The sequence below is a fragment of the Acanthisitta chloris genome, unplaced genomic scaffold (genome assembly GCF_000695815.1).
Source record: "Acanthisitta chloris isolate BGI_N310 unplaced genomic scaffold, ASM69581v1 scaffold4582, whole genome shotgun sequence".
NCBI lineage: Eukaryota > Metazoa > Chordata > Aves > Passeriformes > Acanthisittidae > Acanthisitta > Acanthisitta chloris.
The window spans coordinates 1,115-24,165 of NW_008660900.1; the positions used below are offsets into that span (position 1 = coordinate 1,115).

Genomic DNA, 23,051 nt, shown 5'->3' on the forward strand with positions numbered 1-23,051 from the left:
AAGATCAGGCTGATTTCAAGACTTGATGCCTTGCAAGGAAGAAAACTTGGTGATGGTTGTCCCTGCCACGTCTCCCAGCTCTGCATTTTAAGAGAGTTGTTTTTCAGTGCTGCTTTTCAGAGCCTAAAGTACACTTTGTTACCACACTTCAGGGATATGTTTGACTGTGAATGTTGAAATTTCTGCAGTGGAGGTCTTTGAGTAAAGATACCTGGTTTGCTTTTACAAGGGTCTACTTTATGGTCTGTGTGAGTGGTTCTTGTAGATGGAGGTGCTGCCTGCAGGGCTTTGGAATAGGAGTTCTGGGTTGCAGCGTGGAAACAGCAAGCAAAAAAAGCTGCTGCTGAGGCAAGAAAACAGTGGTATTTCTAAAAATGAGCAGGAATCGCTGAATTACAGAATCATCTAGGTTGGAATAAATCTCTGAGATCATCGAGTCCAAGCTTTGTCTGATCACTACCTTGTCAGCTACACCATAGCACTAAGTGCAACATCCAGTCATGTCTTGAATGAGTTATTTATGCAGATATTTGCAAACAACAAGCTTGAAGGATCTAATCCTTAAAATCCTTCAAATCCTTAAAGTGCAGAATTCATAACACTAAGAGGCAGGTTTCTTGAAAAATTTGTATTGCAATTGGGTTTTGGGGTAGTGGATGTGGTACTGATTTAGTTGCGCTGTTTTCTGGTGTGAGAAGAGGCAGCAGCTCAGATCAGCATGGCTCTCCTCATTGTTAAGTGTGAGGCTCTCCAGGTGCCCATTTGATGAGAAAAGGGCCCAATACCAGCTTGTGTAGTGCCTCAAGGGCTCAATCAAATGCTGGAACTCCATGTCCCACCTTCCCTGTCTCCTCAGAGCTATTTGTGGGGAGGTGCTTTGTCCCAGGCTGGGAGTGGGTGTTTGTTGGTCTATTGGATTTTGTTTGGTTTAGATCCTACTTCAAAAATAAGGTGGGAGCGGAGAGTTTGTAAGGTTTGCACCTCAAAAGTTGTCTGCATAGGGGAAAGAGGTGATGTGGGCAGGGAGCTGGTGTCCCCAGGCAACAGCTTCAACTGGCCTGTTATGGAAAGCTTTATGTCATGGAGCCCTGCCCTCATGGAACCCCGAGGAAAAGTGGTCTGCAGTGAAAGCACAGTCTAGAGTTGGAGAGTTTGGTGTTCCTGTCTTTATGTAAATCACAGCCTTCAACTGGGATCATTTAGTTCAGTTCTGTTGGCTCTGCTGTTAGTTAGGAATACTAATTCTATAAACAAATGTGCTTTTATACAGTATTTGACTGATGTGTGGTATCAAAATTTAGAGTAAATAGGCATCTGCCATGTTTTAATAATTTGTTAAACTCGGTCTAAGACTTACAGAAAATGAATAGCAATAAAAGCACAGAGAAAGCATTTTTTTCTCCTGTAATTTTTTTGAGATATTTTCTGTAGAAAATAAAATCACTGATGTAATAAAAAGTAGCAGTATTTTCTGCTGCCCTTGTCAGTATGGCATCAAGCATTAAGCAAGCGAGCTCAAACTTGAGCATTTTTCATTGTTTAAGAAACAGAATAGAAAGGTTGATTTGATCCTAGATGTTTATTACATAAGGAAGATACAAACATGGGAATGAGGATTGAGCTTAATTGGTAATTTTACTACCTGACCTATCAGCCACACAGCAGCTTTGAGAGATCTGGAACCCTCTTGTACTGTTTCACCATAAAAACAATTTCCTCATTAGTGTCTAATAGAGACAGTAGAGTTGAGCTGTCAGGTGATGACAGGCAAAATGCAGTCCTGCTTCCCTCTCCACCACATTGTCTTTTGTCCCATGCTTGGTTTCTGCTCCACTGGCTCTTGTGCTCATCTTCCAAGCTTCCTTCATAGGCTGATTCAACTTGTTAATCAAGTCAAGAACTTTTGATTTTTTTTCTCTGAAGTTTTTCCACTGATTTTGCCGCTTGGGCCAATTCACCTGTAAGGGCACTGGGCTGCAGGGAAGGCAGTGGGAATGTATAGCAAGGATCAGGGGGTGAGTATGTGAGGGAGAAGCTGCTGCATCCATTTGCCTATAGTCAGGTGTTATCTTCTGTTATCCCTGACTGTGCCGAAGTATTGGAAAGGTTTCTTTCTGTTGCCTTTTTTTTTTTACTGTCTTCTGAAAATTTCATGCTCTTCCTCTTTGTGGTGCTAGCAAGAATATTTTAGCGTAACACAGAGTGAGGGAGAAGGATTTTGAATGTGGCTTCTCAAGAAACCAAGCAATCCCTTTAACTAATTAAGTCAGTTGTGATAATGTTTTCATGTTTGTTAATAAAATCTGCTAACTTTGGGATGGCTTTCTTTGCTTTCAGGTTGTCTGATATTTGTGTTGAAATAATTCTTGCCTTGAGAAAACCTCTGCAACCGAGAACCATGACTGCTGCAGAGAATGTGTGTTACACCTTAATCAACGTTCCCATGGATTCAGAACCACCTTCTGAAATCAGCTTAAAAAATGACCTGGGCAAGTAATGGGCAGCGACTTGAAGGATACTCTGTCTTACCTGAATTATTTTTTCATTCTTTCATTGTGCCTTTCCTAGAATGTTGTTTACATTTTGTAAGCTCAGACAAGTTAATTTCATGTTTATTTTCTATTGATTTTTGAAAGGTGTACATTCCTATGTTTGCTGTGTTTTGAGAAACTTCATTATATTTATCTTATGTGTTTTGCTTTTGTTGTGTTCCCCACTCCCTCCCAGTCTGTTAAAAGTAACACCTGTTTGCAAAAAGGCAGATTTGAGCCATGTCATAAGCAACAAGTTGTGTTATCACTTGCTCAGTGCACTGCAGAATGTGCTGGCAGAAACAGCAGAGTTGGTATCTAGTATGTGTATGATATCAGAGCACATTGTGGTATCCTGGTATAAAAGGTTGTTTAAATTTAAGCATTAAAACAACCTTGGGATTTGAGCTCTGTTAATTCCAATGTTCTGACCCTAGAATGAAATCTGAACTCCATGCTTATTTTAAAATATATCTTCCTTTCTCTTTATTCTTCTAGTAGAAGTAAGGATGTAGATTTTATTGGTACGTTGTATTGCACTCCTTCAGAGGGGTTGGCTGTGTCATCAGACACTGCAGATCAGTATTCTTGTTAAAATAATTGACTTGTCAGCCTTCCTGACTTCATTTCCTCCTCCTCTAGAAAAAGGAGATGTCAAGGTGAAGACAGAGGCCTTGAAGAAGGTGATCATTATGATTCTGAATGGTGAAAAGCTGCCTGGGCTTCTGATGACCATCATACGTTTTGTACTGCCTCTCCAAGATCATACCATCAAAAAACTGCTGCTTGTCTTTTGGGAGATTGTGCCAAAGACCACTCCAGATGGCAGACTGCTGCAGGAGATGATACTCGTGTGTGATGCATACAGAAAGGTAGCCCATGGCTTATTTCACTGCTGGATCTTTACAGAAAGTGTATCACTTCGTATTATTTAATAAATATAAAAATAGTTTGTGCTCAGCATGTCCTTCCTAGCAGTTAGGTCTCAGTGCTGCATAACTAGATAACCGGCAGAGCTACTACCAAGGAAATTTTGTGTTCTTTTACCATTACAACTTAACAAAAATTTAGTGGTCTTGGTTTCCATGGCTGAACATCAGAGGTGAGGGGTAGCATAATTCCTGTTTTCATGGTGTCTTGGGACAAGCCATGGATCATCAAAAGGACACTGTTTTTGGAGTAACTGCAGTGAGTGGACTAGAGGGAATGGCCATGAGCTGAGACAGGGAAGATTCAGATTAGATGTTAGGAAAAATGCTAGGGTGATCAGGCACTGGAATAGGTTGCCCAGGGAGGTGGTGGGGTCACCATCCCTGCAAGTGTTTAAGAGGCATCTGGACCTGGCACTGGAGGATGTGGTTTAGGGGTTACAATAGAGTGGCAGATAATGGTTGGACTTGATGGTCTTAGAGATCTCCAACCTTGATGATTCTATGATTCTAACTTCATTGTGGCATATTTGGCACACTTCTTCATAAATATAGTAAGGTCCTTCAACTTCAGGAATGGGTCAGAAGCAGATGAACTAATACACATTAAAGGTTAATATCCAGTGTGTGGGAATGCCCATAGGCAGAGCTTTTACAGCCTTAGTAATCAGGGAAAACACATACAATGCAGAAAAAAATCCCACAGGCTTTCTAAGTTTTACTGCAAGTGCATTAATCTGAAAGTTAGGCTGAAGAGTCTGGCATTTCAAATGTTTCTGGTTGGTTTTAGGATCTTCAGCACCCAAATGAATTCATCCGAGGTTCTACTCTCCGTTTTCTGTGCAAGCTGAAGGAAGCAGAGCTGCTGGAGCCTTTGATGCCAGCGATCCGCGCATGCCTGGAGCACCGGCACAGCTACGTGCGCAGGAACGCGGTCCTGGCCATTTACACCATCTATAGGTACATCCAGAAACAACTCCAAGCCCTGGATGCAGGGGACCAAGGCTACCTTTATCACCTGTGTAGTTTTTGAGATCTCAAACGTTTATCAATCACTGGTGTGGTGTTTGGGATGTTTTTGGTTTGCTTTTTCTCCTCTAGCCAATGGGCTTCTTTGAAAAAGCAAAAGGAACTGCTACTGCTTTCTCAAGGTCCTTATACTGCAGGTTAATTTGTATGGTCAGAGGCTTTTCTTAATGTTCTGAACATTATTACTAGTAGCCATTGTCCACAGACATGAATATAGAAGAATCCTTGCAGGAATATATATAGATTTATTTAAATCTGGAAGTTCTTCATGAACTGCAGTTATATACCAGATGTTAGTGCAGTTGTTACCTGAATGGTAACAGTGTTACTGAATGTTGCTACTAAACTGTAATCACTGATGAGGTAATGTCTTAGCTATCCTGATAGCTAGCAATTTGCTAAACTCCTTGAGTCTGTTCACTGTTTCACATAGCTACACAAAGGCTGTTTTAATCTTTTTGAGGTTTGGTAAATGTTTGTCTTCAGGCTATGCACTTAAGCCTTGGGTTCTACTCCTTACCAGTAGCTCTTCTAATTAGGATTTATTTCTTTTTTAAAGAAACTTTGAACACCTTATACCTGATGCTCCTGAACTGATCCATGATTTCTTGGTGAATGAGAAAGATGCAAGCTGCAAAAGAAATGCATTTATGATGCTAATTCATGCAGATCAGGTAAGGATACTTGCCCTCAAACTCCTTTGGTTTAATAACTAGAAAATGTGCTGGGTAACTAGGCAGGAATTTGTTGGTAGTATAAACTGTATTCATGAATAAAACTTGTATGGTAGTGTTACCACATTTGTGGAATATTTGGTACTGAAAAAGTTCAAGTAGGTCTTTAGTGCTGTCTTCATTTTAAAGGAGAATTACTGTATTTGGTGAAGGCATATGTTGGTGATGAAAACTGTAATTAGTTTTGCCAAGTGAGCATCACCAGACTGAGAAGTGCCCCATTATCTACTGTTTTATAGCTTTTGTAGTTGCATGAGAAAGAAATGGCAGTGTCTGTTTAGTGTTTTGGATTATTTGCTCTACAGGCAATTGCCTCTTGTGGCATATTATCATTAGTTTTGTCTTTCTTTTTGCTGTCTATAGACAGAGTGGATTAATTTGCTCTTCAGGTTTGCAGTGTTTTCCTAAGTGATTCAAATTTCAAGTTGAAGGGTTGCATAAATGTTTTGTATTTTGGTTTTTTAGAATGTGTTTTGACTTGAAATTCTGGTGAGTGAGCAAACTCAGACTAATTTAAAATAATTTATCTTTTATTTGTGTAGGATCGAGCTTTGGATTATTTGAGTACCTGTATTGACCAAGTCCAGACTTTTGGTGACATACTGCAGTTGGTTATTGTTGAACTCATTTACAAGGTAAATGGGAAATGTTGTGGCATGTTAAAATAAAGGCACATGTGAGAGTGTGTTAGGCTGCTTTTAGAAAGGGATAACACATTGCTGGAAAAGGCATTATAGCTAACTTCTAGTCTATGTCAGGAATATGTCATTGTTTAGTACAGCTGAGTAAGATTTGTGTCTTGAAACGATAAAGAGCTCAAATGTGCACAGCACAGAGCAATAAGTATGTCTCACCTGACCTGCTGTGGTGTGGACTGTGTGTTGTCAGCCAGGTTCCGTGGGCATGAGTGGGACATCTCTCATAGAAGCTAGTGGAGGCTGTGCCCTTCCTTTAGATCTGAGGTTTTTAAGGCCTTGTAGCATTGCCTAGAGTTGTCAAGAACAGCTTTTGAATAGCTTTTGTAATTAGATTTTTACAAATGTGAATGATACTTCCCATCCCCATATGTCCCCTTTTTGCTTCATTTCCTCCTTGTTAAAGTAATGGACTAGGTGAGCAGCAGAGTTGCTGTTTTCTTTTTTCTTTATGTGCCAACAATATGTTGTTCTTCTTGTCTAGGTCTGTCATGCGAATCCATCGGAGAGAGCTCGGTTTATTCGCTGCATCTACAACTTACTGCAGTCATCAAGCCCTGCAGTGAAGTATGAAGCTGCAGGTACTCTAGTTACACTCTCCAGTGCACCAACAGCAATCAAGGTATGAAAGTGATGTTTTCAGATGTTCAGTAGCTTTCAGTGCACTGAAAGGAACACGGTGTGCTGTATATTGATACTTTGACAGGCTTTAGTAATATAGGTGTTCAGTACTTCACACATGAAACTCTCTTAAAATATCCCTTAAAATTGGTCATAGAAAAAGACTGAGACTGCTTTGCTGACCTGAAACTAGTGGACTTCATGTCACTTTGGTAGGGGACAAGCTTGAATACTGTGCAGACTGTTGCACGAGAGTTGGTACCAACATGCAGTCCTGTTGGCGTAGTTAGTAAAGCAGATTAAAGCTGTAGATTTTCAGAGATTGAATGAAGTTCTTTATTCATGAATATTCCTCTTTTCAGGTGAAAGCATAAAGCAGTGAAGATTTATGTTGATTACTGGTTGACCTGGGTTCTTAGATTTATGTTTGTATAGCTGTTTATTTAAGATCCCTCAAATGTTGATTTTTTTGTGAAAATTTCAAACCAAGTCTAGGTTTGGAGTAAAAGCATTGTAAATAGTAGTTTCAAAAGGTCAGGGGAAGTATGAATTTCCACAATCTTGCTTTGGTGTAGTCATTTCTGTTGAGTAGGCATACTAGTCATAGAACCTCACATTAAAACCATATCTAGATTGCTAACTGCCAACTGTTTTAAGTTGGGTTTTGTGCCCTGTTGTGTGCTTCACAGATGATTCAAAGCATGTCAGGAAATTCATCTTATTGTGACTTTCATTGAATTTGAAAGGAAGTCTGTGCATTGTAAGATGATGCCATTGTGAGCCTTCCCTGTGTGATCTTTGTAACATGGTGGTGGAATTGGTTTATGATGGACCAGAAAATTTTTAAGTCTATTTTCAGGTTCATTTCTGTGCCAACTCTGAGTAGCTGCTTCAGTAGTAATATAGGAGTCTTTTCCTAAATTTCTCTCAGAAATATGTCAGTTTCTCCTCTTCATTGCTTAAAGAGTGGTTTTGATCTTTTTAATTTTAGGCAGCTGCCCAATGCTACATAGATTTGATCATTAAAGAAAGTGATAATAATGTGAAACTGATTGTCTTGGATCGGTTGATTGAATTAAAGGAGCATCCCTCCCATGAACGAGTGTTACAGGTATGTAAGCTGGCTCTTCCTGCAAGCTTTAGGGAAGAAGCCTTCAGTAACAGGGCTCTCAGATGTGTTGTTTTGTAGGGAGAAATGTACTTCTGCAGTTAACAGGGAGGTGTTGAGTTGTAGGGAGAAATGTACTTCTGCAGTTTAAATTTGCTGTTGGTATCTTTTTGGTTAGCACATATTGGATGGACTTTCATGTTTATGACTTGCTGCTTTTATTGTCTGCATCAAAATTAACAATGGCAAATGTTGTCCTGACTGTAAGGTTTAATGATGTAGCTTGGATGGGAGACTCGTGTGGAAATGTAGGTGTTGAGTTGTAGGGAGAAATGTACTTCTGCAGTTTAAATTTGCTGTTGGTATCTTTTTGGTTAGCACATATTGGATGGACTTTCATGTTTATGACTTGCTGCTTTTATTGTCTGCATCAAAATTAACAATGGCAAATGTTGTCCTGACTGTAAGGTTTAATGATGTAGCTTGGATGGGAGACTCGTGTGGAAATGTAGGATGTATTAAATGAACACTGAAGTTCCTAATGCCTGGGATACCTTGCTTGCTTGTCAGTAAGTTATATATTATATGTCCAGAAAGGCTTTGGAAGTCATTGAGGACTGAAAATCAGAATTGTATGAAAAGTAATTTCAAACAGCAAAATACTTACTTTGTTATGGTTTCAGGATCTAGTTATGGACATCCTCAGGGTGTTGAGCACCCCAGATCTAGAAGTGCGCAAAAAAACCCTTCAGCTGGCTCTGGATCTTGTGTCTTCAAGAAATGTGGAAGAGGTAAAATACATGTTACCTTGAATTCGTCACACAATTTTCTTTTTCTTTTGAAAAATATGTGACTTTCATTTTTTCAAATTTGATTTGATCTTTTCTGCAGCTTGTGATTGTTCTGAAGAAGGAAGTGATTAAAACTAATAATGTGACAGAGCATGAAGACACAGACAAGTACAGACAGCTGCTCGTTCGTACGCTGCATTCCTGTAGTGTTCGGTTTCCAGACATGGCTGCAAATGTTATTCCAGTGGTATGCAAGTGTTTAATTATATTGTCATTAAATATGTCCTAGCTATATCCAAAAACTTACTGTACATTGGTTAGAAAACCCAAGCTAGCACGACCAGGCTTTGCAATCTGCAAAGCTTCTTAGCACTTTTTAGGGCTCTAAAAACTTTGCTCTCTGATCTGTAAAGCTTAAGTCATATGAGAATAGCTGAAGTTGAGGTGTCTCTAAGAGTGGCCTCACAGGAAGCTATGCTTTTTTTTAAACCTTAAAGACATATAGGTCTTTGGTGCTGTAATTGTTTGTCTTCTGAGATTTTATTTCTAAATGTTTTTGAAGAACATGAGCTGAAGAGGACCTTTACTTCAAAGTGCAGTAATTTGTATCATTAGCAAAACAGTTTGGGATTACAATTGACATTTGCTTGGAATGTACTTGGGGTTTGACTTGAGTTTTGCTTAGCAGGAGATACTTAGGCAGTTTTGTTTTTATGAACATAGGAGGAAAATGCTGTTGTACAAACTTAGCTATGCTACTGTTTGTGTCCATGTTCACTCTTCTGTGCTCACGTTCACTCCTCTGTGCTAGCTGATGGAGTTCCTCAGTGACAATAATGAAGCGGCAGCCGCTGATGTCTTGGAGTTTGTGCGGGAAGCGATCCAGCGGTTTGATAACCTCAGACCTCTTATTGTTGAGAAGATGCTTGAAGTCTTTCACGCTATTAAATCTGTCAAGTGAGTCCAAAATGCAATATCAAGCAGACATTGGAGCACCCCTTCCACTTCCATGGAATTTATATTGTCATTAGCTATGTACCGAAATCCTTGTGACCCACACACAAAGAATAACTGAAGCTGTGATATTTTGAAGGTAGATGATTTGGGGTTAGATTCAGATTACATGTTAGGAAGAATGTTTTCCTTTTCAGAGTGGTCAGGCTCTGGAATAGGTTGCCCTGGGAGGTGTTGGAGTCACCATCCCTGGAAGTGTTTAAGAGGTGTCTGGATCTGGTGCTGGAGAATATGGTTTAGGGGTTACAGGAGTGATAAGTTAATGGTTGAACTCAGTGATCTTAGAGGTCTCCTCCAACCTCATTGATTCTATGATTTCTAGGTACAGCTTCCTTCTTGCTTACTTGTTCAAAAGATAAATTGGGTGTTTGTTGTATTGACTGAAGAAAATAAATTCAAATATCATTTATGTGATGCAATAGATAATTGTGTTTGCACTTGCTAGGAGACAGCGTTGTTGATAAAGACCTACTGTAAAGTGGTATTTGTTAGAGCTACTGAGGGATTTGCACTTGTAGGCAACTGGAAATACTTACTGTACGTAGACCAGGCCTTGCGGTCTGCAAAGATTCTTTAGCACTTTTTAGGGCTCTAAGGACTTTGCTTTCTGATGGATCTGTAAAGCTTAAGTCATATGAGAACTTCTCTGCATCAAGATACCACTCTGCCATTGTTCCAATACATAGGAGACTCTAAATCCGATCTCCAGCATCATCTCATTAAGTGACAAAAAAGGCCTCTGAAGCTTTGCTATTTTTTCTAATATTCATTCATGTTCTTCTTTTTCATTTTCTCCTGTATAATGGAAAAATCTGCTTGTTTCAGTTAAATGGAGATTTTACAGCTCACTTTATTCACATACAGTAGAGTTATTTCCATATGATCACAATGAATTTTAATTTTGTGAACATCAGGATGAACATAGATGGAAATTAATCTGTAGCAGAGAATGTATCTAGTTTGATGTAATTGTCCATGAGATTACTGAGGGTGAAAAGATAATTGCTTTTGATCAAACCTGCTTTTCAGCAGTCATGGCCTTTTGAATTTGTCAAGACTGACCTTTACCACCTGCCCATAAATCACTTCTCTTGATGCTGGTTTGAGTATATCATGAAAGCATGACTGAAGTCACTGTTCTTGTCTTAGGATTTATCGAGGAGCATTATGGATCCTTGGAGAATATTGCAGCACAAAGGAAGACATACAAAGTGTAATGACAGAAGTTCGCAGATCACTGGGAGAGGTGTGTGCACTTTGTTATGTTTGCTCTTTGTGCTTTTTCTTGCTGTTATGCAGTGGGTTTTCTAAGAAAAAGATGTTTTAAAAATATCAGGTAAGATGCAGCAGTGTTTTGAGGACTTGAGATATGTGATGATGTGCACAGGAAATCTTAAATAAAAAGTGGGTTTTTTTTTTTAAGTAGTATATTTGAGCTAGCACATACTGAGAGTAAGTGATGTGTGTTAAGAGGAGTGAGGAGAAATTCCTTATTTCAGAAAATTATGGCAGCTTTAAGATACAATATCCAGTAACAAAAAAAAAAAGGATTCTGAAAGGGACCTAAGACAATGTGAGCTTTAGTGCATGGGTAGAAGACTTCTGTATATATTTCAGCATCTGCAGGTCTCCTCAAATTCAAAACTGTTGCACTGTGACTGACCTTTTGCTTATAAAAGTTTCAATAAGGCAGATGATTTTTATTAAAACCTTCTGCAGAACAGAAATCTGTTTTGGGGATGGTGTTTTTGTCATGCCTGCAGTGAGAGCACTAGAGGGAATGGCCAGAAGCTGAGACAGGGGAGATTGACTAGATGTTAGGAAAACTATGTTCCCTGTTAGGGTGCTCAGGCACTGGAATAGGTTGCCCTGGGAGGTGGTGGAGTCACCATCCCTGGAAGTGTTTAAGAGGCATCTGGATCTGACACTGGAGGATATGGTTTAGGGGTTACAGCAGTGACAGGTTAATGTTTGGACTCAGTGATCTTAGAGGTCTCCTCCAACCTTGATTCTATGATTCTGTGAATTTTTTTTATCATGATTGTAACAATTGTTTCCTGCTTGTCTCTAGATCCCAATAGTAGAATCTGAAATCAAGAAAGAAGCTGGTGAGCTAAAACCTGAGGAAGAGGTGTCTGTGGGTCCAACCCAAAAATTGGTTACAGAGATGGGCACTTATGCAACACAGAGTGCTTTGAGTAGCTCCCGACCTGCCAAAAAGGAAGAAGACAGGTATTTAAGATTTCCTACTTGTCCAGGAGTGACATGGTTCATTTTTTTAAGTGGTGTTCTCTGTCATACAGTGTTCATTGGTTGAGGGAATTTCATGTTTTAAGGTGTTACCCTGAGTAGATTTTATCTGATAGGAACTTGCCTGATTGCTTAGGATTTGTAATCCATGCTTACTGTATCAAAAAGGACTTTATTAATTATGATACCTTAAATTATAGTTAAATTCTTTATATGTAAAGTTCTCTCACAATTTTAAATGGATACAGAGGTGTTTTCTTTTATTTAAACATTTTTTATTCCTTAATATCATCTTGCATGACTTAGCTGTAGTTTATTTTGTTGGTACCTAGAACAGTTGTTATATTTCCTTAATTACTGCTGATGAGCTACTTCAATTTGACTAGTCATTATCTCAGAGCTACAATGAAATTGTTATACGTTACACCTCTCACACCCTATTCTGTGTGGAAATGACTGTGTGACTTGTGAATATCTCTGTATCTGGAAAAATACTTCCAGAGAAAAAAACCACAGCCTTCTGAGGCCTTGAAAGATTGTTTTGCTTGTACAATATGGATATTAGGTATCAAGAGAATCACAGAACCATCAAGACTGGAGGAGGCAGGAGGCTGGAGGTCACAGGTGTGACCTCACTTAGCCTTACTGAACCTCATGCAGTTGTCCTCAGCCCACTGGTCAAGTCACTCTAGGTCTCTCTGTAGAGCTTTCCTACCCTCAGGCGGATCCACACTCCCACCCAACTTAGCATCATCTGCAAATTTCCTGAGGGTGCACTCAATCCTCACATCCAGATCATCAATAAAGATATTAAACAGGACCTGCCCCAATGCTGAGCCCTGGAGAACACCACTAGTGACTGGCCCCCATTGGATTTAGTTCCATCCACAACTCTCTGGGCCATCAGCCATTCTTTTATCCATGGAAGAGTCCACCCACTGGTTTTTCTGGTATGCTGTGTGAGACAGTGTCAAATGCCTTCCTGAAATCCAGATAGACCATGTCCACAGTCTTCCCTTCATCCACTAGGTAGGTCACATTGTCATAGAGAAGATCAAGTTAGTCAAGCAGGACTTTTTTTCCTAAATCCATGTTGGTTGGACTTGATCCCCCTCAATCCATGTTGGTTGGACTTGGTCCCTTGGTTGCCCTGCATGTGCTGTCTTACGGCACTCAGGATGATCTCCTCCATGACCTTGCCTGGAACTGAGGTTAAGCTTACAGACCTGTAGAAGTAGGCTAAAGAGTTCATCCAAAACTCATTTGCTGATGATCATTTGTCTCTGCAGACCTCCTTTACGAGGATTCCTGCAAAAAGCTTCCCTTGCTACAACTTTGACCAAGATTGCTCTACGATATGTGTCACTAGTTCAGGAAAAGAAGAAACAAAATGTAAGTCATCTCTTGTGCTTTTACTGTGCATGCAAGGAAGAGCTGGTTGTTGCCTCTCTTCTTTTAAACAGATGCAACATCAGTTAAGTCCAAACTGAAGTGCCTGTTATGTGACTGGATAATAATGATCATTTGGATCACAAGCAGGACCTCCTGCTTTCCAGCCACTCTATCTAGACAGTCACTAAATTATGCTGTTTGCTTTCTAGGTAACAGGTACTAAACAAATAAGTAATCTGTTCAGAAGTGTTATGATTTGATTAATGTGCAGCTTTTTTTGTAAATAAGTCAGAAATAAACATTTTTGTTAAGTGATGGAAAATGCAATAACCTCCTTCTCTTCTCCTTCCTTTGTCCTTTGTCTTTCCTTCTCAGTCCTTTAATGCTGAAGCTATGCTGCTGATGGCCACTATTCTCCATTTGGGAAAGTCTTCCCTTCCCAAGAAGCCAATTACAGATGATGATGTGGATCGTATTTCCTTGTGTCTGAAAGTTTTGTCAGAATGTTCTCCTCTTATGAATGACATTTTCAACAAGGAATGCAGACAGTCCCTCTCTCACATGCTGTCAGCCAAGCTAGAAGAGGAGAAGCTTTCCCAGAAGGTGAACTATTATAAGTGTGTAAACATAAACACTTGGAATTTTTTAAGGGTGTTCACATCTAAGCTGATCCCAGAAATGTCACCATTTGACTCTGTGTAACTCAACCATTATTTGACTGTGTTTCTGTGCTAAGGAACTGAATTCACTGAATTCCTGCCTAATTCTCTTCATGCAGAAAGAATCCGAGAAGAGGAATGTGACAGTTCAGCCAGATGATCCCATTTCCTTCATGCAGCTTACTGCTAAAAATGAAATGAGCTCAAAAGAAGACCAATTTCAGCTTAGCCTGCTTGCAGCAATGGGAAACACACAGAGGAAAGAGGCTGCTGATCCTCTTGCTTCCAAACTTAATAAGGTAATGGGGAGTCAGTGTTTGAATTATACATACTTTCCGCTGCTTGTGGGCAGGATCAGCTTTGGGAATCACAGGCTGGAACTGGAGAACCAGCTATGCTGGTTGATTGGAAAGACCTGGGTATTTCCTGGTTGGGATCAGGAGAAAGAGTAAAGCCCTTGTGCTTGTAGTTGTTACCTTCACATGGGGAGAGGAGGTATAAGGAGGAGACTTGGAGAGTGCCGAGCTGGTGGGATGTGGAGAAGAAATGGCAATTGTTTGCTGGTTTGAAGAGCCTGGTAAGGTTCACAGGGAAGAGTGCAAGGGTGCCACACATGGTTAAGAACATTTTATTTGGCTGCCATACTCTGTTGCCAAGTGCAGTGCATCCTTATCTTTATACCTTTTTTTGCTGCTAGTTACTAGGACCTGCAGAGAAGGTCCAAAGAGAAGACTTGATTCATTCATCTGAGTTAAAAAGCCCCAAACTTTTAAAGACCATTTGAATTCTTTTTACTATTTAAAGCTACCTTTCATTTTAAGTCAGCATTTCTTTATCCTGTTGATATTCTTAAAAATAAGAGATGCAGAGTAGATGTTAGGAAAATTGTTTTCCCTGTTAGGTAGTTCAGGCACTGGAGCAGGTTGCTCAGGGAGGTGGTGGAGCCACCATCCCTGGAAGTGTTTAAGAGGTATCTGGATCTGATGGTGGAGGATATGGTTTAGGGTTAAGGGGTTACAGCAGTGACAGGTGAATGGTTGGCCTCAGTGATCTTAGGGGTCTCCTCCAACCTTGATGATTCTATGATTCTGTAAATAAATGGTATTGCAGTTCATATTTTAAGAGCTATCAGTTCAGAATATGTTTCATCTGGAAAGGTTTTATAACTGTAGTGTGTGTGCAAGATATGTGAAGGAAGGATGCAGTTAATAGTAATTTGTATGAATAATAGAGACAATCACTGTGTGTTTAGCTATTAATCAATGAAATCTGATTTTTTGAAGACTTATGCATGAACTTTAGATTTCCTAAACATCCCAACTTCTTTACATACTATATTCTACTGAATATATATGTTCAAACCGAAGGAGGGGAAGTTTAGGTTAGATATTAGAAAAAGTGTTTTTTACTGTGAGTGTGGTGAGACATTGGCACAGGTTGACCAGGGAGGTTGTGGCTGCCCCAACCCTGGCAGTGTTCAAAGCCAGGCTGGATGAAGCCTTGAACATCCTGGTCTAGTGAGGAGGTGTCTCTGTCCGTGGCAGGAGGGGTTGGGACTAGATGATTTGTAAGGTCCATTCCAACCCCTAAAATTCTATGATTCTAGGCAAAGATTATGGTGATTTTTTCAGTGCTTTTTCCAATTTTCTTTTTCCTTTTTCTCCTTTTTTTCATGCTTACTAGTTAGTTCTGTGAAATTAAAATCTCTTGGCACACCTGCTTGTTTTGGAGGCACATGTTAAAGAATAATGGATTTAATTGTACTTGATTCTTATTTTTTGTCATTGTTTGACATGATTCTATGTTTTCAACTGTTTTATAAGAAGAAAAATACCTTGAACTCTGTCACAGGTGACTCAGCTGACAGGTTTCTCAGACCCAGTCTACGCAGAAGCTTATGTCCACGTCAATCAGTATGACATTGTGCTGGATGTGCTGGTGGTCAACCAGACCAGTGACACCTTACAGAACTGCACACTGGAACTGGCTACGCTGGGTAAGGAGGACTGGTAGGAGCAAAGCAGCAGTGAGGTGCTGGGCTTTGGCACACAGTCATGAGGCATTTGGGAACGCTTTGAAATGCTGACAAATTTATGCCAGTTAATTGCCATTTTGAAAGTATGGGTTTGATTGCCTTTGGTGGAAGACTTATATGTACTGGCACTGGCAATACTCCCTGATGATCATAGTATCATGGTCAGATTCTGCATTTTTTTCACTACAAATGGACATTCCAGTCCCATTCTCTTTTTCTCTGAAATATGGACAGGTTTTTTGAAGTACTTATTGCCCATTGTGATGTTACCTTAGACAGCATAAAAATAAATAGGACAAAATCCCAGTTGGTTTGGAGCAAATGTCAGGCAGCAGAAAGCCATCTGCCCCAGGAGGTTTTTGCACTCAGCCTGGACTACTTACTCCATTTACTCAGCTGAAACCCTTCCCTGTACCAACAGCTGTACCAGAGTCTTGTTTGAACAATGCTGAGGCTTCATTAGCTTCTTATAGAGGAGTGACTGGAGCAGATAATCAGAAAACAGTAACCAGTTTACTATTAGTTGTGCTCTGTTTTGGCAGTCAGGAGTTGAAATATGTTTACAACATACTTGAAGAATACATGCTACATCCTTTGAGTTGATGTAAATTTGACTGGAGGGGCATAACCTTTCACCTAATCTTTTGTGAATTATTTGATCAGCCTAATGATGGAAATAAATTAATATATTACCTAATAGGTTGTATTTTTCTATTTGTTGGCTCAGTGGAGTGGAATTCTCTATTTCCCAGTTGATGTCTTCAAGATGTATTGCAGAAGTTGATGTGGTGCATCACTCCTGTGTGTAGAGCTCATGCCCCCTACATACTATGTTCTCAGCTTTTAGTTTAATGAAACTAAGGAGTCTTTTACAATTGGTTTCTAAAGGATTAGGAAAAATAGATCCCTTAGTGTTTCCTTGGGGCAGTTACATTCAGAATCAAGGTGATACTTTGACCTGTTTGTAAGTAGCTTAGTACATGCAATACTGGGCGTTGGACTTTGGTTTTGAGGCACTTGACTATAGAATTAGGTCTTATGATGTTGTCAGTGATTAAAACACAAGGTGGAATTAACCATTACCTGATCATTTAAAAATTAATACTAGACTCAATCCAAAGCCCATTTTAGTCAGTATTTGCATTTTGTTTTCAGTGGGGCTTGGGTAAACACAGTAATGTTTTAACTGTGATTTTGTATGTAGTGTAAATTATTTTGTCTTGCAGTTAACAGACTGTAAAAAAAAAAAAACACAACAAAAAACAAACAAAAAAATTCCAAATCAGCTAATACCTTTATGGTGGTATTTAGTGCAACTCTATAAACATTGGAATGAATGACAAGAAAATGAAAGCGTTTTCCCAAAGCTAAACTGTTAATGTTCTCTGGTCCCCATCTTCCAATTTCTTGACACAGGTGACTTGAAACTTGTGGAGAAACCATCTCCTCTGACACTGGCTCCCCATGATTTTGCAAACATTAAAGCTAATGTCAAAGTCGCTTCAACAGAAAATGGAATCATTTTTGGTAATGTTGGTAAGTAAACAATTAGGTGTGCAAAATTAACATGAATGTGTAGCATTTTTTAACTGCTGAGCAAGCTCAACTATAAGTTAAACCACTTCATACTGGGAGAGGAAATGGTTACAGTTTATTAATATTTTTTGATGGTTCTTAAAAAATTTATGTCACTTGTACTGAACATGCTGCCTTTAGAATGACTGTCAGCATGATACTTGAACCCAGGGCTCTGAATGTGAAATGAGCTGGGCAAGCCCTGCCTCAAAGACCAACACACTTAACTCAGAGTTCTGGGGCCATGGGTAAAGCTCTCGAAGAGGACAGAGGAGATTGAGCATGGGTTGACGGTTGTTAACTGGCAGGTGGTAACTCAGCACCCTTATTTAGTGCAAGTGCACTCTTTCAAACATGAAGGTGGTTTGTGTTTTCTGTTGCAGTGTATGATGTGTCTGGAGCAGCCAGTGACAGGAACTGTGTGGTTCTCAGCGATATCCACATCGACATCATGGATTACATCCAGCCTGCTTCTTGCACAGATGCTGAGTTCAGACAGATGTGGGCAGAGTTTGAGTGGGAAAACAAAGTTAGTTTCATTTTTGGTGTGTTATTTGGGGTTTTTTGTTGAAGTGGTACAGTTTTGTTTCTTGTTCAACACCAACTCATTAAATCAACATTATCTCCTGTTTTATAAACCTCATTCAACATCCGCTTTTGGATGTTTGCCTCAGGTAGCTTATTCTCTTACTGCTATCTTATCTGTTTCACAAGCTTAGTAATGCAGTAAGTAGGTTTTCTTTTCTTGGAAAAGAAGTATGTGCATGGAGCTTTACCTCCTGTATGGAAGGTGTCCAAACCAATCGGTGATTGCTGTGTGTTTTGGCTCAAAGGTGAAATAGCAATAAGTATAAGTTTTTGCCGACGCTGCAGAATTACTCATACTGCTTAGCCTCTCCAGCTCTGAATTGAGTTGTCTTTTGGGTTGCACAGGAGCTTTAAAAGGTCATCTAGTCCATCCTCCCTGCCATGGACAGGGACATGTTTCTTTTACCCTGTTACTTTGCAGTAGAGCTGTAGCAGTTATGGGTGCCGTGGAACACCAACAAGATGGTAGCTGCACTTCATATTAATTGAGGGTGCCCAAGCTGCTAGTTACAGAGCTGTTCACAAGGGTTTAAGGGCGATATTTCATACAACAGAGCAATATAATTTAAAAATAGGGTAGAAACATTAAAGCAGAATGGGGGATATTTTGTACAAACTGTAGCCTTGTTTGGTACATACATTTACGTGTGCTCACTTGAGACTAGATTTAAATGTCTCAGGGGGAACCTGTGCACAGTACCTTCTAATATATGGTATGTGAAGCCTTAGCAATTTGTAAACTGCTTCTCAGAGATGTGTTAAGAAGAGTTTAAACAACACCCACAATATTCAATATGAGGAAGCAGGGCAGCCCCGAGAGCTTTGTTGCTAGAAGAGAGAGATGAAAGTAGTTTTTTATCACTGATTAAAAGCATGCTTTGGACTAGATATCACTTGTTCTTGTTCTGGCAATGTGTAAACTGTATTCACACAAGAAGTCCACTATTTGCTGTAGAGAGTCTGTGCTCAGGAGAGTATCATATTTACCCAATATATTTTAGAAACCATAGTAATAGCATGAAATTCTCAGTCTTTGACAAGTGGATGGCCAGGGGGGAAGATTTCCTAAGATGTCACCACATAGTGGGAAGTGCAGCCAGCTGACTGTATGCTGTTCCTCGAGGAGGAATGCAGTGCTAATCTTTATAGAGCCCTGAAGAAGAGATGGTTTCAGAAATGCTGAGGTGCTAATTAAAGTAATTGCTGATTTTTTTCCTTCTTGAAGGTAACAGTGAATACAAATATCATTGATTTAAATGAATACTTACAGCACATACTGAAGTCAACCAATATGAAATGCCTGACTCCGGAGAAGGTGAGCTGTTTCTTGGAGGCTTTTAGACACCCTTTGTAGTTTAGTTTAAATGTTTATTTAAGTGTTTAATTTGTTCAGCATTTATTATTAGTATTCTTAGAGATGCTGCATGCAGTATGAAATAGTACATATATGTCAGAGTTGTTAAATGAGTGGTCTGAAATGAGTGAAAGTAAATTAATGTTATCAAAATTCTGTGTTGCTAAATCACTATAGCTGTTTTTTCTCCCAGTTAGCAAATCAGAATGTCCCTTCTGATTTGTAGTAGCTTGGCTGCAGTATAGAGTTGATAGGACCATCTGTTTTCATTAAAGGCTTTTGTTAGTAGCTCCAAGATTCTTCCTTCTGTCAAAATTTACCTTTCTTTTGCCAGTTTAGCCTTTTTGTTGTAAAGCGAAATAAATATACACAGTAGCTATTTGCTGTTAAGATATAACATATATAATAGCCATTAGCTAATAAATGTATAGTATATATTAGCTTATATTAGCTAACAAGTATATTCAGCTTCTTTACCATTTTGCTGTTGGTTAAATCAGACCATAAAATGCCATTCTACTTTGTCTTGATGGATAATATAGATTGCATGTAAAGCGAAATAAATATACACAGTAGCTATTTGCTGTTAAGATATAACATATATAATAGCCATTAGCTAATAAATGTATAGTATATATTAGCTTATATTAGCTAACAAGTATATTCAGCTTCTTTACCATTTTGCTGTTGGTTAAATCAGACCATAAAATGCCATTCTACTTTGTCTTGATGGATAATATAGATTGCATCCAATATTATACCATAAAATGCCATCCTACCTTGTCTTGATGGATAATATAGATTGCATATTTTCCAATATTAATTCCAGGAAAAGGCTAGCACTGTTTCCCATTTTATGATTCCCACATTTTACAACATGATGCCCATGAAGAAAGAATTTTAACCGTTATACACTGATACCTGTCTAGCTAACCTAGGGTGAACTGAAATGTATTTAAAGGTCTTTCTAAAGAGTTCAAATGTGCTTTCCATAGGCACTTTCTGGTTATTGTGGCTTTATGGCAGCCAACCTTTATGCACGTTCCATCTTTGGGGAAGATGCACTTGCCAATGTCAGCATTGAAAAGCCGATTCACCTCGGGCCAGAGGCACCTGTCACTGGGCACATCCGAATCCGGGCAAAGAGCCAGGTAACTCGCCTTGGGTCTCCTTGGCATTTCTAAGAAAATGTACTGAACACACTTAAAAGCTTGTAGATTTTTATACATTACTTTCTAGTACTAGATAAATGGGAAATTTGGGGGGAAGATGAATATAGGAATAGAATCAAAGAATCATCATAGAATCATCAAGGTTGGTGAGGGAAGATGAATATAGAAATAGAATCAAAGAATCATCATGGAATCATTGAGGTTGGAGGTGACCTCTAAGATCATCGGGTCCAACCATTAATCTGTCACTCTGCTCTAACCCTTAAACCCTAAATCATATTCTCCAGCATCAGATCCAGATGCCTCTTAAACATTTCCAGGGATGATGATTCCACCACCTCCCTGAGCAACCTGCTCCAGTGCCTGAACTACCTAACAGGGAAAAAAATTTTCTGAACATGTAGTTTGTCTCTCCTGTTTCAGCTGATGACTGTTTCCCTTAGTCCTCTCCCTGCAGCCATGGCAGGAGAGACCATCCCCCACCTCACTACAACCCCCTTTCAGGTAGTTGTAGAGAGTAAAAGGCTTGAGCCTTTTCTCAAGGCTAAACAAACCCAACTCCCTCAGCCCTTCCTCATACAACCTGTTTTCCAGACCTTTTCGAGCCTTGTTGCCCTTGGCTGGACTTGCTCCACAGCCTCAGTGTCCTTTAATTGAGGGTCCCAAAACTGGATGCAGTACTCAAGATGTGACCTCACCAGTGCTGAGTACAGGGGGATGATCACTGCCCTAGTGCTGCTGCCACACTGTTCTTGATCCAGGCCAAGATGCCATTTGCCTTGGCCACCAGTGCACACTGTTGGCTCATATTAAGCTGCTGCCACCAGCACTCCCAAGTCCCTTTCTGATGAACAACTCTCAACTCACTCCTCCCACAGCCTGTAGTGCTCTATGAGGTTCTTGTGTCCCAAGTGCTGGACCCAGGGTACTTTAGCCTTAGTTTTAAAACTATTTTTATAGATTCTGGGAGGAAATAATGTGTTTCTAATTAGGTGTAATCATATCCTAAAACTATGTTGTGGATCTTTCCTTCTAGTATGCTATCATAAAATAGTCCTTTGGGCCCAGATTTCCTTGTTTTATCTGTAGCACTGCAAATAGGATGTTATATTTTGTTTGTTCTTAAATAAGGACTGAAAGTTGTAATTTCTCCCCTGGCAGCCTGCTTTCAGTTGGTGGGAGGTCAGAAGTCTTAAATCTTTTTACTCTTCTGCTTTTCATATTGATAAATGGGCTGTCAACTAAATCTGTTATGTTTCATTGTTTCAATAATATATGTAGCTCTAGCTTTACCTAGTATTAAGGCAGTATGCACTATGATGTATGCAGACAATGAGCAGCTAGAAATGCTTTCATTTCCATACCACTGACTTCTACATATGGAGCTTCCATTTTAATACAGATAAAGTTATTTTGAAGTGAAGTATCTGTGTCATGACTATCTTCTTTCTTTTCCTGACAGGGAATGGCCCTGAGTCTTGGAGATAAGATCAATCTGTCCCAGAAGAAAACAACTTTATAAATTTTACCTGATGTCTTTTAAGGTCTTTTACAATGTAACCTTAGGTATTGGCTTTTGGGATCCAGAACAACTTATATTCTTCAGTGTTCTGTAATTGTAGAAGCCAAGCTTTTGAACTGAGAGCATTCCAGCAGATAATTTATAGGTTCTTCATTATTGATACTGAGCAAAACTTTAAAATCTCCAGGTGTTTTTTTTTTCTTTGTCCTGGAAGTCATGTTTTCTTTGTCTCTAATATATACTGATGCTCACAGTACAATAAACAAATTATGCCACTACTGCTTTGTCTGTACATTATAATCTCTGTATTATTTGATATCTCAATATCTGACCATGGGTATTTGATACTCTTAAGAAAGTGGGAGTCTGTAATAGCTTAAGTGTGTACAATGATGACTAGGCCTGAATAGTGTGAGTGTGTGATCATGACTCTTAAAACACACTGGTACACCTAGGAGAATATACATTTGATGATTGAATTAAAGGGTGTGTGTTTTAGATCATCGGTTTAGTAACTGATCACTTGGCACAGACAAGTTTGTAATATCAGGAAAGAGACTGTCAAAATTCAGGTCTTTCCAGCAAGTTGTAGAACCTTAAACTTTGTTTGTGAAATGCTTTCCTACCAGTGTCATCATGAGTAAGGTAAGATTGCAGGTGGTGTTCTTATTTTTCAGTTAATATGGAAAAGACAGCCAATGTTAAAGCTGTGGCAGCACAAGCAGTATTTTCAGGGAATGCAGCCACTAGCCACACGTGTGAGCTCAGGACAGAAGGATTCAGACTGATTATGGTCTTGCAACCAATTGAACTGAGCTGATAAATTGCAGAAAAGGACGAAGTGTGAGTGAAGGTCAGGTCAGGATTTGGAAATGTATTAACACCATTGGGCCACTAAATGTTATGCAGATTAGCACTAGATTAAAACTTACAGCCATTAGATTGAAAATAGTTTTAGCTGAAACTATTAAGCATTAATTCTGAATTTTTGGATTTGTTGGAAGCAATTAAATCTACACAGGAGTCTCCAGAACCAGCAGTACTCTTCAGCT

At 39.4% G+C, this 23,051-nt stretch overlaps 1 protein-coding gene across 1 annotated transcript; it reads left to right on the plus strand.

Moving 5' to 3' along the window:
• The first annotated feature begins 2,342 nt into the window (after positions 1-2,342).
• Positions 2,343-22,274, plus strand: COPB1 (coatomer protein complex, subunit beta 1). Its single transcript, XM_009069995.1, has 21 exons — positions 2,343-2,489; positions 3,174-3,403; positions 4,251-4,420; positions 5,049-5,163; positions 5,766-5,858; positions 6,403-6,540; positions 7,531-7,650; positions 8,331-8,438; positions 8,539-8,685; positions 9,250-9,395; positions 10,602-10,698; positions 11,524-11,684; positions 12,992-13,094; positions 13,470-13,697; positions 13,873-14,052; positions 15,605-15,749; positions 17,205-17,324; positions 17,747-17,892; positions 19,177-19,266; positions 20,301-20,456; positions 21,940-22,274. Exons 1-21 carry the CDS (start codon positions 2,399-2,401, stop codon positions 21,997-21,999), a joined length of 2,844 nt encoding a protein of 947 aa, XP_009068243.1. The 5' UTR covers positions 2,343-2,398; the 3' UTR covers positions 22,000-22,274.
• The last annotated feature ends 777 nt before the right edge of the window (positions 22,275-23,051 follow it).

Bases quoted from the DNA above. Each gene is read 5' to 3' on its own strand.
- COPB1 (XM_009069995.1), top strand. From the start codon at position 2,399: ATGACTGCTGCAGAGAATGTGTGTTACACCTTAATCAACGTTCCCATG. The intron at 4,421-5,048 runs GTACATCCAGAA...TCTTTTTTAAAG, and splicing joins GCCATTTACACCATCTATAG to AAACTTTGAACACCTTATAC. The intron at 5,859-6,402 runs GTAAATGGGAAA...CTTCTTGTCTAG, and splicing joins TTGTTGAACTCATTTACAAG to GTCTGTCATGCGAATCCATC.